Source organism: Myodes glareolus, chromosome 9, assembly GCF_982192425.1.
Source record: "Myodes glareolus chromosome 9, mMyoGla1.1, whole genome shotgun sequence".
NCBI classification, from domain to species: domain Eukaryota; kingdom Metazoa; phylum Chordata; class Mammalia; order Rodentia; family Cricetidae; genus Myodes; species Myodes glareolus.
The window spans coordinates 72,240,109-72,254,551 of NC_142034.1; the positions used below are offsets into that span (position 1 = coordinate 72,240,109).

General features: G+C 48.1%; 1 protein-coding gene and 1 non-coding gene across 3 annotated transcripts in view; both read right to left on the bottom strand.

Annotated features, from left to right (window-relative positions):
• Vdac1 (voltage dependent anion channel 1) overlaps nt 1-14,443 on the bottom strand; it is a 28,591-nt gene that overhangs the window by 8,264 nt on the left and 5,884 nt on the right. The window contains exons 2-5 of one of the 2 annotated variants that reach the window (XM_087910646.1): nt 5,827-5,896; nt 5,161-5,210; nt 3,323-3,475; nt 3,149-3,201 (exon numbers count right to left, since the gene is read on the bottom strand). In XM_087910646.1, the coding sequence (XP_087766772.1) occupies nt 3,149-3,201; nt 3,323-3,475; nt 5,161-5,210; nt 5,827-5,893 (323 nt within the window). In that variant the 5' untranslated portion in view covers nt 5,894-5,896. The remainder of the gene's footprint in view (nt 1-3,148; nt 3,202-3,322; nt 3,476-5,160; nt 5,211-5,826; nt 5,897-14,443) is intronic. The other variant, XM_087910647.1, reaches the window with a different exon arrangement.
• Nucleotides 6,889-7,015, bottom strand: LOC125402820 (small nucleolar RNA SNORA20). Its single transcript, XR_007232760.1, has one exon. It is a non-coding gene; the product is annotated as a small nucleolar RNA SNORA20 (small nucleolar RNA).

The window sequence follows — 14,443 nt, forward strand, 5'->3', positions numbered from 1 at the left end:
CACACACACACACACACACACACAAATGTGGGGGCGGGGTTAAATAATAAAGGGCTAGAGAGATGGTTCAGCAGTCAAGAGCACTGGGTGCTCTTGCAGACCACATGGGCTTCATTCCTACACAGTGGCTCACAACCAACTCCAACTCCAGTCCCAGGGCATCCAATGCTCTCTCCTAATCTCAATAGGCACCAGGCACACACAATGCACACACATACTTGTAGACAAAACACACACATAAAGATAAATACATCTAAATAAAATCTAATAATAATTTTTAAAAAAAACTGGTTCAGTAAGTGAGGGAGTAGGACAGCCCTTCCCTACAGGAAACCCCATGAGAAAGACAGGGATGATGGGAATAACTACCCAAAATAATGATGGAGGACTGAAGGATGTGACCCAAAGCATGATGGGAAAGCACATTGCGTCTCAGTATCTCCCGGCTTCATATGCACCAAGAACAAAGCTAGAGCCTAGCAGCGTTCCCGGGGAGAGACCCAGCAGATGTCACATTAGCCACACTGATAAAGACACAACGGTGGCGGTCTTCCTGACAGCATGTTCCATGGACACAATGAGGTGCCACTTCTTCAGCGGCCAAAAAATAATACACAACCTGAATGTAATCAGAAAGAATTAGCAGGGTATCCAAGCAGAAGGCCATTCTGCCAAGAACTCTCAGCCATTCTTCAAAAATGTCCAGGTCACGAGAGAAAAAGACGCAGAGTGTGTCGCAGGAAGAGACCGCAAGGGAGACCTGAACGCTTGATGCAATGGAAGAGCCAGAACTGGATCCTGAGACAGAACAAGGACATCAGCAGGGCGACAGTTAACAGTGTGGTACCAACATTTGCTTGCTGGCACTGACCTTCACCACAGTTGCTTAATGACACGGACACAGCCTGCAAACTGCATCGCTGGGTCATTTGGTCATTAAGCAAACATCACGGGGTGCACTTACAGAAACCCCAGATGGCCGTGGTTAATCACTCAATCACGGCCTCCTGGTGCACCCAAGGGACAGAACACACATAAGATGCTCAAGGCAGGCAATGGAACCCAGCACAGGCGTTCACAGGAAACATTTTATAAGGAACACACTCTAATGGGAAAACGCACAGTGAGTGCATGAGCCATTCACACTCTCCGTCTGTACCACCACCAAACACTGTGGCATGTGCATATCTGTACATGCTAGACTTTTATGGAGAGGAGGCGGAGTGGGTGCTGTTTAGGACAATTATCGCACACTCAGGAAATACACTCTGCCTCAACAGCAAGAGGGAAGTTTGAGCTGTTATCCTCTCGAGTTCCTATAAGTGCGCAACTGAAATATTATGTAGCAAATGGCTGAATATTCTTTTTTGTTTTGTTTTGTTTTTCGAGACAGTGTTTCTCTGTGGCTTTGGAGCCTGTCCTGGAACTAGCTCTTGTAGACCAGGCTAGCCTCGAACTCACAGAGATCCACCTGCCTCTGCCTCCCGAGTGCTGGGATTAAAGGCGTGCGCCACCACCGCCCGGCTTAAATGGCTGTATAGTCTATATACATTATGAGCTGTGTTATAATGTGATGGTAGACAGAAGATTTCAACATTAGAAGGAGCTAGGAGAGAAAGAGAAGAGAATTCTACAGGTTACTTTTATCACAATTTTCTATATAAAAACTGCAAAGTTATTTCAAAATAAAAGGTTAACCTGAGGGGGCTGGAGAGATGACTCAAAAGTTGAGAGCACTGGCTGCTCTCGCGAAGGACCCAGGTTCAGTTCCCAGCACCCACACAGCAGCTCACACCTTTAATCCCAGCACTAGGGAGGCATAGACAGGCAATCAAAAAAGGAAGAAAGAAAAAAAACCAACCCAGAATCACAAAAAATAAAAACACATGCCATGAACTGTGAATATTAAAGATGACGCAGATGGTAAATTTTATACATGTTTTGCCAAACCAAAAGCCTGCCAAACCAAAAACCTGCTAAACCAAAAAACAAAGACATGAGATTTAGTAAAAGCCTAGACTCGATCATCAGTGGGCAAAACAAGCTTCCCCTGATCTAGGAGACTCACCACTTCGAGTACAAAATCACAAGAGTGTAGGCTATTCTAGAAGGGAAACGTTCTGCCTGGTCCTGCACAGCCTCAGGAGCTGAGGAAGGCCGGCTTGCTCTCTTTGCCCTCTGATGTGTCAACAACCAACAGGTCTAATCCGTTTCTGGCCAGAGGACCTGGCAGCTCAGGAGCCACCTTGTGCTTAAGCTCCAGCGATCTCAGTGTCTCAGAAAACTGGGAGAAGGGCCCTCCACACCTACAAAACAGGCAGCAGTGACCAGATAATCCCTGCTTCCAAATGCCACTTCTGCCCTTCAGTCTTGGCCACTTTTGCTACTGGCAGCTTTAAATAAAACACATTGACTGGGACAGAAAGCTGTTGCCTGCAGCCAGACACACAATGGGCATCATGGGATCCTGGAACACTGATCTGAGTCCTCTGCTACCAAGGACAATCCTCAGCCCTGGGGACACAGCTCAGTGGGTAGAGCACTCACCCGGGACCATGAACCCTGGCTTTGACCCTTACCACCCCACCCCCAGAAACTGGATCATACACCCGTGATCCCAGTACTGGGGAGGTGGAAGCAGGAGGATCAGAAGTTCAAGGTCATCCTTGCCTACATAATGAGTTCAAGGCCAGCCTGGGCTACAGGAGACCCTTGTCAAAAGGAAAAGGGAAGCTCCTTGGGGACTAACAGCATCCTGGCCCAGGCAACCTCAGTCCCCAAATGAGCAGAGGAACACACAAAACCATGTGTTAGATAAAATGTATTTTCTAATGCCTGCTACAGCACAGCCCACTAACAGATGGATATCTGTGTTCTGGTCAAAACACCACCACAGAACTCAGAATATACAGAGCTCAGACCAAAGCAGCCTTACTGTTGTCTCATTAGTTTCTGTTCTTTAATATGGAATCTCACTTTAGCCCTGGCTGGCCCTGACTCCACAATCTCTCCCCACCCTCCAGTCTCCCAGTTTAGAGGCTACCTTTAACATGATGTCACCCTTAACATCAAAATCCTTTGTCATTAAGGACTTCCAAGGCCCACAACATCCTAAAATGTCGTCATGGGACAAAGGCGAGACCCTTACCCAGTGTTAGGTGAGAAGGATGAGTCGAAGGTCAGCTTCAGCCCACGAGCGAGCTGCATGGAAGAGAGCGGTGGTACAGGTTAGCTGAGGGCAGGGCCGTGGATGCTGCAATGGGAATGGGTAGAGCCAGGATGGGAATGGGTAGAGCCAGCACTTCTGGCGGGGAGGCCTTACCTGGTCTTCCACGGTGATCTCGGTACCCAGGGTGTTGTCTGTGTTCCACTTTTCTGTAAACGTCAGGCCGTACTCAGTCCATCTATACTTGGTTTCCAGACTGCCGTTCACTTTGGTGGTCTCTGTGTTGGCGGAGCCTGAGCTGGTAAATTCCTTAAAGGAAAGAGAGTCTCAGCCCACAGTCCCACAGTCCAGCCTGCCCTCCGTGCCTCTCCAGGACCTTAAGCAACAGAGAGTCCCTGGCATATCCAACCAGAACTATTTCTACAGTTCAGTTAGATACTGAAAATACAAAGGACTGAAAGATCCTGCTACCAAAAGGAAGCTTCTGGGGAGTTCTTTGGAAGACAGCTTCCTTCTTTCCCTACGGCCCTTAAAGTCTGGATAAGAAGCCACCCAGCTTTCGGCTGCCTCCAGTCTTAGACAGAGAGAGTCATTGAGCGAAAGCTGACACAGCAGAATTCTAAACCCACACTCTTCCTTCCAACAATCTATGAATGTTCTCTAAATAATAATGAAACACTAAAACCATAGGTGGCATGCATCTTTAATCCCAGCACTTGGGAGTCAGAGGCAGGCGGATCTTGGTGAGTTCGAGGCCAGCCTGGTCTACAAATCGAGTTTCAGAATAGCCAAGACTGTTACACAAAGAAACACTGTCTCAAACCCCCACACACACAAAAATATAGGTAGAACATGCCTTTAATCTGGTATACACAATGAGTTCTAGGGCATCCAAGGTCATGTCTCAAAAACCGAAACTAAACCAAAACGAAATAAATAAACAAAAATAGATGTCAACAGAGCTGAAGACAGCTCAGCAGTTAAGAGCACTTACTGCTCTTGTAGAAGATGTGGGTTCAAATCCCAGCACCCACAATGCAGTTCACAGTGACCTGTAAAAGTAACCCCAGTTCCAGGGGATGCAATACCCTTTTTTGGCGCCCCCAGGTTCCTTCATACATATGGTACACACAAACTCATGCAGGCAGAGGCACACATATGCGTGTGCGCGTGCACACACACACACACACACACACACACAAATAACTCTTAAAAAAGAAAAAAGGCAGTTGAGCAGTGGACACACCTTTAGTCCCAGGACAGCCTGGTCCACAGAATGAGTTCCAGGACATCCAGAACTACAGAGAAACTCTGTCTCAAAAAACTAAAAAAGCTAAAGAAAAAAAAAAAAAAGAAGGAAGGAGGGGGGAGGGAGAGAGAAAGAGAAAGAGAGAGAGGAAGGAAAGAAGGAAGGAAGGAAGGAAGGAAGGAAGGAAGGAAGGAAGGAAGGAAGGAGGCTGGAGAGATGGCTCAGTGGTTAAGAGCACTGATTGTTCTTCCAGAGGACCCACCTTCAGTTCCCAGAACCCATATGGCAACTCACAACTGTAACTCCAGTTCTAGGGGATCTAACACCTTCACACCAATGCACATAAAATAAAGTTAAATTATTTTTTTAAAAAAGAAGAGAAAAAGAAAGGCCCATTTTGAAGTAAGAAACATCAAGGAGTAACCAGGCTAGAGGTTTAGGTCAATGGTAGAGCACGTGCCTACAGTGTGTTAGGGCCAGAGTTTGATTTTCTTCCAACACCACAAAATAACTTGTAAAAAAGCAGCAAACGTAACGACAATTTTACCAGAGACCACTCTCATTTTCCTATGAATAGCAGCAGCTACTATAGTCCCAGACCACCTATCACACAGATATGATAAGACGGACAAGCACAAAGGGCACAATCCAAATAGGCAACTGCTTCCGGCTCAGCCAGTCTGGCCACAGCACCTCCTACTGGCCAGAAACAAATATTCTGTCCCGTGCAAGCGAAGCAACTTACCAATCCATTCTCCGACTTCGTTTTCAAATCAAGTTTTATTAAGCCAAAGCCTAAAAAAGAAAAAAGAAAAACAACCATAAACAGGTTAACTAACCAAGTCAGAAGGGTTGGAGCTGCAGTTCAATGGTAGAACGATTCTAGCAAGCTCAAGGCCCTAGGTTGGATTCCCAGCACTAGAAAAATAAAAACTTGAAGCTAGGACACCTCTGCCTTCCTCTTGGCCCTCTGGAGATGCTTACAGAAACTCACTACAGCCCTAAAGCGCTGGGGGCACCTGACCCCTGCTGCTGCTTACGAGAAGCCGATGCAACAGGGGCAGACTGAGAACGCAGGCTCCACCTGTGCCCATTCAGGGCCGGGGAGAAGGGGGTGGGGGAGATTCCCAGCAGCTGGCAGAGACACAGTCAGGAGGGCTGGTAGGCCCGGCAGGCTAAATTTAGAATGCCATTCTTCTACCGGTACAGAAGCTGGAGCGTCTGCTACTTGTCCTGCAATGCCTGAGCCTCGCCACTGGGTGGCGCACAGCCGCAGGAAGCTCATCTTTTTGACTGCACAGCTGGGAACTGTTGGCAGCTGGGAGCTGACCACCAAGTGTCTCAAACACCTTTTGTAGGTAAAAGGCCCTCCATCCCTCCAGCGCTCCCAACTCCCTCCTCCAACACTCACCATAGCCCTTGGTGAAGACATCCCTGGCAGACTTGCCAAGATCAGCATATGTGGGAGGCACAGCCATCTTCTGCCACAATAAAAGAAGCACCAATATGAATGAATGCATCGGTAATTATGGAAATTAGTTTACCACCAGTAAAAGTTATTTGATATAATTAAACAACCAATAAAAACCACCCAGCTCTAAAAGTCCCAGGCATCTTTCCCTGCCGGGTGTGGGTGTGACGTGAGCGGTCTCGCCCTTCCTCTGAGGCCAGAACTGCAGGAACTTAGTGATCAACCTGACTTTAGCGACCCCAGGCCTAAGCACAGACCCAGAGCACAGGGAGCGTCAGTCAATATTTGACAATGAATGAACTTTGGAAGACACGTTCCCAGGAGCCAGCTACATTGCTGAACCGCAGAACTCTCGCCAATACGACATATCTTCTTACAAACTCCGGCTGTTCGGCCGGTGACTGCGCAGAGGGGAACCGGAGTTCCCCACAGCGATCGATGTATTCCACACACACAGACTCTGATTTCATTCTCTCGACTAGTATCAATGGAGTACACATTTCAGGAACCACTTTTACAGTATGACAAGCTAGGTAACTCCTCACATGAAAAGAAACCCAACCACAAGCTACAAAAGGGAATCCAGGACCCGCGGGATGACTTGGTGGCTCTTTAGTCGTTGGCTACCAAGCCTGGCTACCTGAGTTCAGTCCTTGGGACCCACAGGGCAGAGCTCCCCAAGCAGGTTGACCTCTGACCTCTGCACCCACTCACACACACATACATAAAACAACTAAATATAATTTTAAAAAATTGTAAAAAAAAATGATTTTTTTTTGTTTGTTTTTTGAGGTCGTATCTGTCTTGGAACTCACTCTGTAGACCAGGCTGACCTCAAACCCAGAGATCCGCCTCTGACTCCTGGAGTACTGGGATTGAAGATGGGCACCAGCAACAGCCGGCAATTATTTTCATTAGTATTTTTTTAATTAATGAAAACAGTATTAACTGCAAACACCCTTGATTAAATCCTGCTCACATTTACATATAAGGCACCAAGAGCAATGTCTAGACCATGCAGAAGAGAGAAAATCACCTCATCTCGATTTACAATTGCCCAATATTATTTTATCCTATGCGTAAAACTGCTCCTGTCACTGAGAGCCTAGGGCAGCAAGTAAATGGAAAGCAATTTTTTTTAAGACAAAAATCTCATATAGCCCAGGTTACCCTGGAACTCACTATCTCACTGTGATGGTTGATTTATTGTCAGACTTGCCAGAATTTAGCATCACTTAGGAAACAGACCTCACTGCATCATTCTCTAGACTGAGCTCCCGGGCTGTCTAAACAGAGGAATGGAGCAGAGAATAGCACTCAGCAGCTCCCCGCTTGCTTCCTGGCTGTGACCCTTTGCCAAGACCCTGCTGCCTTGGTCTCCTGCCCCGTGTGGGCACTTCCCATCCCGTACACGGAGCACATGCGTGCGCGCACACACACACACACACACACACACACACACACACCAGCATACGGCATCTCCTGCCCTGTGTACGGCACCCTTGAACACTGAGCCAGGACAAACTGCCTCAAATAGCTTTGGTCAGAGTATTTTCTCAGGACCTCAGGAAACTAAGTAGCCCAGGATGACCTTGAACTCCTGACCCTCCAGCCTCTGGGATTACCAAGCAAGGTTTTAAACATTTATTGCACTCCAGTATGACTTTGGCTTTTAAAAGTTTATTCATTTTTATTTTATGTGTTTACCTGCATGTAGGTAAATGCACCACAGTCATGCCTGGTGCCTGAGGAGGCCGAAAGGGGGAAAGGCAGAAACCATCTGGAACTCCTTAGAAGTGGAGCTACAGATGGTCACATCTCCATGGAAGACAGGACTTCTGTAAGAGCAGCGCTGAGCCCACTGGGCCTCTATCTTTAAAAGCAACTATCAGCCAGGCAGTGGTGGCGCACACCTTTAACCCCAGCATTTGGGAGGCAGAGGCAGGAGGGTTTCTGTGAGTTTGAGGTCAGCCTGGCTTACAGAGGGAGTTCCAGGACAGCCAGGGCTACACATTAAGAAACCCTTTCTTGAAAAAACAACAACAAAAACTAAAAAAAAAAAAAAAAAAAAAAAAAAAAAAAAAAAAATTAAAACAAAACAAAACACTATCAAAGTACTAAATGGGGAGCTGAGCCTAGAGCCCGGGGTAGCCCACCCGCTAAGCCCTGGGTTCCATCGATAGTATCATCAAATTAAAAACTCTTCTTTTTAGCTTTTCATTTTTTAATGTGTCTGTGGGTGAGTACACACACATGGGCGCAGGTATCCTAGGGGGGCAGAAGAGGGCGCTGGTTGTTACACATGACTGAGTCAAATATTTATTCAGCATCTCAGTGGTCAGGGAAAGAGAATAACTGTGATGGTCTCCGCTGTAAGGATGACGTTATATTCCTGGAAGGTTGGTTTTTTTGTTTTGTTTTGTTTTTTTGTTTGTTTGTTTGGTTTGGTTTGGTTTGGTTTTTCGAGACAAGGTTTCTCTGTAGCTTTGGAGCCTGTCCTGGAACTAGCTCTGTAGACCAGGCTGGCCTCGAACTCACAGAGATCCACCTGCCTCTGCTTCCCTAGTGCTGGGATTAAAGGCTTGCACCACTATCACCCAGCTCCTGGAAAGTTTTATATTGACAAGCTGTATAGAAAAAATTAAAATCCTACTCTGGGTCAGCCACACTGTGACTTCTGTACAAGAAGAGAAGGCACCATAAATGAAAGTCCCATCTCAGCATCATTAACTTCAGTAACCACAAGAGTGGTTCCACTTTTTTTCCCTCTTCCTGAGACAGGGTCTCATGTAGCTCAGGTTGGCCTAGAACTTTCTATTATAGCAAAGGATAACCTTGAATTTCTAATCCTCTATCCCTAAACTGCTGAGATTACAGGCACATATCACCATACCTCGTTTGAACTTTGCTGGGGTTAAACTTAGGGTTTTGTGTACACTGGCAGGCACTTTGCCAACTGATCTAAATTCCCAGCCTGGTTCTTCTCACTTTTAAAATATCATACACCTAAATTATCAAACTGAATCTGCATATATGTCACCTGGCGTGACACATGTACACACTCACAAACAAGTGGGAACCCCCTGGGAAAGACTTCAGGTGATCCCAGGAAACAATCAACATCAATTGACCAAAGTCTTCCCTTCAGAGACCACAGAGAGCCCAGAGCAGGGCCAGCAAGATAACCCAGCAGGAAAAGGCACCTGCTGCCACACCTGACAATCCTTGAAACATGCAGGGTGAAAGGTAGAACCAACTCCCAAAAGTTACCTTGTGACCTCCACATAATAAATCAACCCATCAATAAGTTAAGAATTGTCATTAAAAGAAGTAAAAGGCAGCCCACAAACAAACGCAGTGCATACTATAATAGAACCAATCATGGGCTCCAATGCTGTCTGCAGTCCGGGCTGGACTTCACATTTTCAGAGGCTCTGCTCGCCCGCCCTGCTTTCAGCTCTTCTAGAACTGGGGACTCTCCTCTTCCCACCAGCCCCTTCCAGCAGGCACACGTACCCCAGTGGCAGGCAGCAGACTTCACACCCAGGCCTGGAAAGACGGCACACACACCTCAGGCCAGATGGGCCTGACCCTTCCTAAGAAAAGTCAGCAGCACTCAGCCCTGGGCTGGAAGGTAATGCAGCCCGGCAGACCTGCAGAGCATCTCAGCGGAGAGCCCAGAACATTCCCCATCTCTGCCTGGGCTAAGAGCTATATGTGAAAACACAAACACAGGGACATGGAGAGATGGCTCCTTGTTTAAGAGCACTTTGCTGCTTTTGCAGGGGACCCAGGTTCAATTCCCAGCACCCACACGGTGGCTAACAACTGTCCATAACTCCAGTTCTGGGGAATCTAACGCACATAGCGCACACACACACACATGCAGACAAAAACAGTTATACATATAAAATAAAATAGATTTAAGAAATGAACAAAATAAAGCAAACAAAAAGAGCCATCTGTAGACAGAGCTGTCTCTCCCCAACAGGTGGGAACAGAGGGACCAGCCCCGTCTGCAGGACCCAAGGTCGCTAAAATCCACACTCTGACCAGTTTTTAAGATTTCATTTTACATGTGTATACACATGTGTGTGAATGTGTATGTGTGTGTGTGTGTATACACAAATGTGGCACATGTGCAGAGGTGCCTGCAGAGACCAGAAGACACCATATCTCTTGGAGCTAGAGTTACAGGTGACTATGAACCACCCAAAGTGGGAGGTGGGAACCCAACTCAGGTCCAGTATTAAAACACACCCTTATTCCCAGCACTCAGGAGACCAACATGGTCTGCAAGTGAGTTCCAGGACAACCAGGGTCACAGAGAAACCGTATTTCAAAAAATAAATAAATAAAGTAAAACAGCAGAGCTCTTAACCCCTGAGCCATCTTGATAGTGTGCCTGCCTACATGTGTGCCTGATTTTCAGTTTTTAACTTTTTTTTCTTTTGAGACAGGATCTTATATAGCCCAGGCTGACCTCAAACTTACTATGTGGACAGGGATGTCCTTGAACTTCTGATCTTCCTGTCTCCATCTGAGAGTGCTAGGAAACAAAGTTCTGCATGCTAGGCAAAGCCTCTGCCAACGGGACTGTGTCTCCAGTCTGTCAGAGGCCAGGTCTTTCCCGCTACTCTTCCCTGGCTTTCAGAAAAGTCTGCCCCCACGACCCACCCAGCAGACAGGGTCCCCTTTGCATCTAGACCAGACCCCACCTTGAGTAGAAGGCAGAACACTCACTATTTAGTGTTCCCCAAATGCGTCTTTTGACACTAATCCCAAGCCTAGCACGGAAAGCCACCTGCTAAAAAAGAAAGAAAAAAAAACCCACAGCTAAATTATCAGCACTAAGGAGATTAGTGTCCAGGACAAGAGATGGGACACCAGAGCTCAGAGCGGAGGGTCAGGCTCTATGGGGTCCCCTCTGACTATTCTACCATGCTGCCTTTATTTGGCACCTCCTGCGTGTAAGTGAATTTGCAGCACACAAAAACAGTCTTAGCTGCCAACACTTTACGTCAGCCACTGAGGATACCAGCTTCCCCACATGCAAGTTAACACCCCTTCCTAAGTCCCATGAACAGAGAGGGGAACATAATGTCCCCAAGTCTAGGCCGTTAAAACAAGGTGACAGGCTTGTCCACATCCAGCCTGGAAGGTGTGCTCTCCATCTTTTGGGGGGAGGGGAATATGTACAGGAGAGTCATATTTTCTTTTGGGCCAGAGGCAACACCCCTCTGAGCGTGAGGACGGCTCAGCTCTCACCAAGTGCCCCCTGTGGCTAGGTTTCAGTGGCTTCCCCTTCTACCCTCCAGTCACCCACGCCCCATCCTGTGGTGCGTTTATCCAGCAGGATTAAGGGCAGCCTGAGACAAGAGGAGGGTTCTGCCTCTCCAGAGCAGTGCAATCTCCTGACAAAAATAAGCAGCGCCCAGAAGACACCCATTTCCTCGCATCTCAGAACTCACTCAGAAATGCCTCCCTGGTGGGAACAAAGCGCAGGCTCCTCAGTCCACGAGTGAGGGCTAGAAAGAGATGCCTCCTCTCACTCTCTTAACCCTGCCTGGTTAAGTCAGTCATCAGGCACTGTGGAGACACAGCTGTCTCCACAGAACAGCCCTCTGAAGCATCACCCACACCCCTTCAGAAGCAGGCCCTGAGCAGGAAGCAGAGCAGCCCAACACAGGCCAGGCAGCCAGCCCCACACAGTCAGTCAGCCCCACACACAGTCAGGCAGCCAGCCCCACACAGTCAGTCAGCCCCACACACAGTCAGGCAGCCAGCCCCACACAGTCAGTCAGCCCCACACACAGTCAGGCAGCCAGCCCCACACAGTCGGTCAATCCCGCACACAGTCAGTCAGTCAGCCCCACACACAGTCAGACAGGCAGCCCCACACAGTCAGGCAGTCAATCCTGCACACAGTCAGAAGGCGGCCTGAAAAGACTTGACTACAGACAGCTCTGCCTGGGTGTTGGAGCTGAAGCACAGCCTGGGGGCTTCACGCCAGTAAGAGGCAAGAACACAGCAGGATGGGTAGGGCCAGCTTTGAAGAGGACCAGCAAGTCACAAGCCGCAGAGCTCCCTGCCTCCCCTCCAGTCTGCCGCCAGCCTACCAACCCAAGTCTTCCCTGGCCGACCTTGAACAAATGAAGCCAACCCCTCCAGCCTAAGGAATGGATACCCAGCCATACTGGAAGCTCTGAGGGAAAGGATTGTATATCACCCAGCAGTCTACACAACACACTTACATAACCCCCATCGTGGGACCTGGGGGGGTGGGGTGGGGGGAATGGCAACATCTTCCTGACTTCCTGTCAACTAGTGCGAGTGACAGCTGCTCATTCACCACGCTCCCACCCTCCACTCCTCCTCCTACACCCTGAACTCAAGGCTCCTCAGAGAGCCTGTCAAGCATATGTTTGTCCAAATGTGTCTACAGCTGTCAAGACCTGGCATATAATGGGCATTCGTGAGCAAACACGCAATGAGTGGCACATGTGATATTGTTAATTACATGTATTTAGTGAGCCTGTGTGTGCCAATGGAGCACCTGTGGAGGTCAGAGGGCAACCTGCAGTTCTAAGTTCTCTCCTTCCACCAGGTAGGTTCTGGGATCCCGAACTCGGGTCTTCAGACCTGGCAGCAAGAGCCTTTACCTTTAGTGAGCCGTCTCATCGGTCCTACCAAAGTAGTATTGCAAGTTGCGTTTTCTGAGTGCCTTTTGCTGCTGCAGCTTCAGAGAGCTTCAGAGGGGTGGGATGAGACTCAGCTGGTAGAGTGTTTGCCTAGCATTAGCACAAGGCCGGGAGCACCATCCCCAGCACTGCAGAAACCAGGCTTGGTAGCACAGGACTATAATCCCAGCCCTTGGGAGGTAGAGGCAGAAGGGACAGAAGAGATTCAAGGTCAGCGTTGGTTGCAGTGAGTCAAAACCAACCTAAACCACATAAGACCCCGTCTGAAAAATGGAGGAAAGGAGAGGCTGGAGAGATGGTTCCGAGGTTAAAAGTACTTGCTGGTCTTGCAGAGGACCTAGATTTGAACCCCAGCTCTCATACGGGGCTCAAGGCTATCTATAATGCTAGACTTCCTCTTCTAGGTTTCTGTGGACACATGATACACACACGCGTGCAAAAGCAAAGCACTCGTACACAGAAAATTTAAGGGAAGGAAGAAGGGCAGAGAATAAAAGGGGCGGGGAGGGAGCGGGTGGGAGCTCAGGATGAACCAGGGCTATTAGGCCCGCTCTGACTTAGTAAAGAGTATCACTGTAACAAAAGGAGGAAAGTAGAAACTCTGTCTGACAATAGGAACAAGAAAATTACAATGTAACCAGGAAGTAGGCACTTCCCGCGCAAGGCAGCTGCGGAGCCAGAGTAGACTAGACAGGGAGACCCCAGAGCAGGAACCCTCTAGGGAAAGGGGAGCCCAGGCTGAGGGACCCAGTACCCTCAGAGTTTACTGTTTCAGGTCTCAACACCAGGCACGGGTTTCATTCCAAGAGCCACTGCAGAGTGACAACCCCAAGACTGGCAAAATGCCAATGCTGAGATCCAGGAAACAGGGTGTGGATACAGTCCCTTCGGAGGGCAATAAAGGGACAATGAACTCAGCCTTAATCTTACTCCTAGGAACACCCCACTGTAGTGTTCTGGGCACCCAAAAACCTATGCTCACTGCCTAACCACACCAAACCTAGAGGTGAAGTTACCAACATGCTCATTATTTGGAAAATGAACCAAAAGCAGGATACCAACAGACTAAGGACAACCAAATAGTCACCAGAAACAATGAGGTGGGATGGACACGGAGGCAGAAGCCTGAAATTCCAACACTGGACAGGGAAGCTGAGGGATCAAAAGTTCAAGGTCATCCTTGACTAGTAAGGAATTTGAGAAACCTGAGTTAGGAGACTGTCTCAAAAACAATAAAAATAGTGGTAGATTTGTATGTGATAGCTTAGAACACTAAGTACAGCTGAATGAAAATAGAAATCCAAGCTGGCTGTGGTGGTACGCGCCTTTAATCCCAGCTTTTCGGGGGCAGAACTCTGTGAGTTCAAGGACAGCCTGGTCGACGTGGTGAGTTCAGGATAGTCAGAGCTGCACAGTGAGACATTATCTCAGAACAAAAGAAAAAGAAAACAGTGCACCACAAGACATTTCTAACTCCTCATCATTAATGTAAGGTCCTTTTACATGCGCCTCTTTACACATTTGCGAACTTGTGAGTGAGCAGGAGGGAACAGGAAAGATGGGTCCCATAAACAGGATGGCTGCCTCGGGGAGGGACAGGGAGTCAGGAAGGTAGATATGAAGGTCAGATGTGGTTTTCATTTTTTTTATTCTACTTCGTTATTTACATGTTGTTGTGAAGAGCGGAAGATACCGGAAGTCAGCAATGTTCCAACATGTCACGACAGTCAAGATGCCAGAGGGCTAGAGGAAAGGCAGAGAGACCAAGAGCACTGTCTGTTCTTCACAGGACCTGGGCTGGGTTTCCAGTACCCACATGGTAGCTTACAACCACCAATAAAATCAGCTCCGGGGCC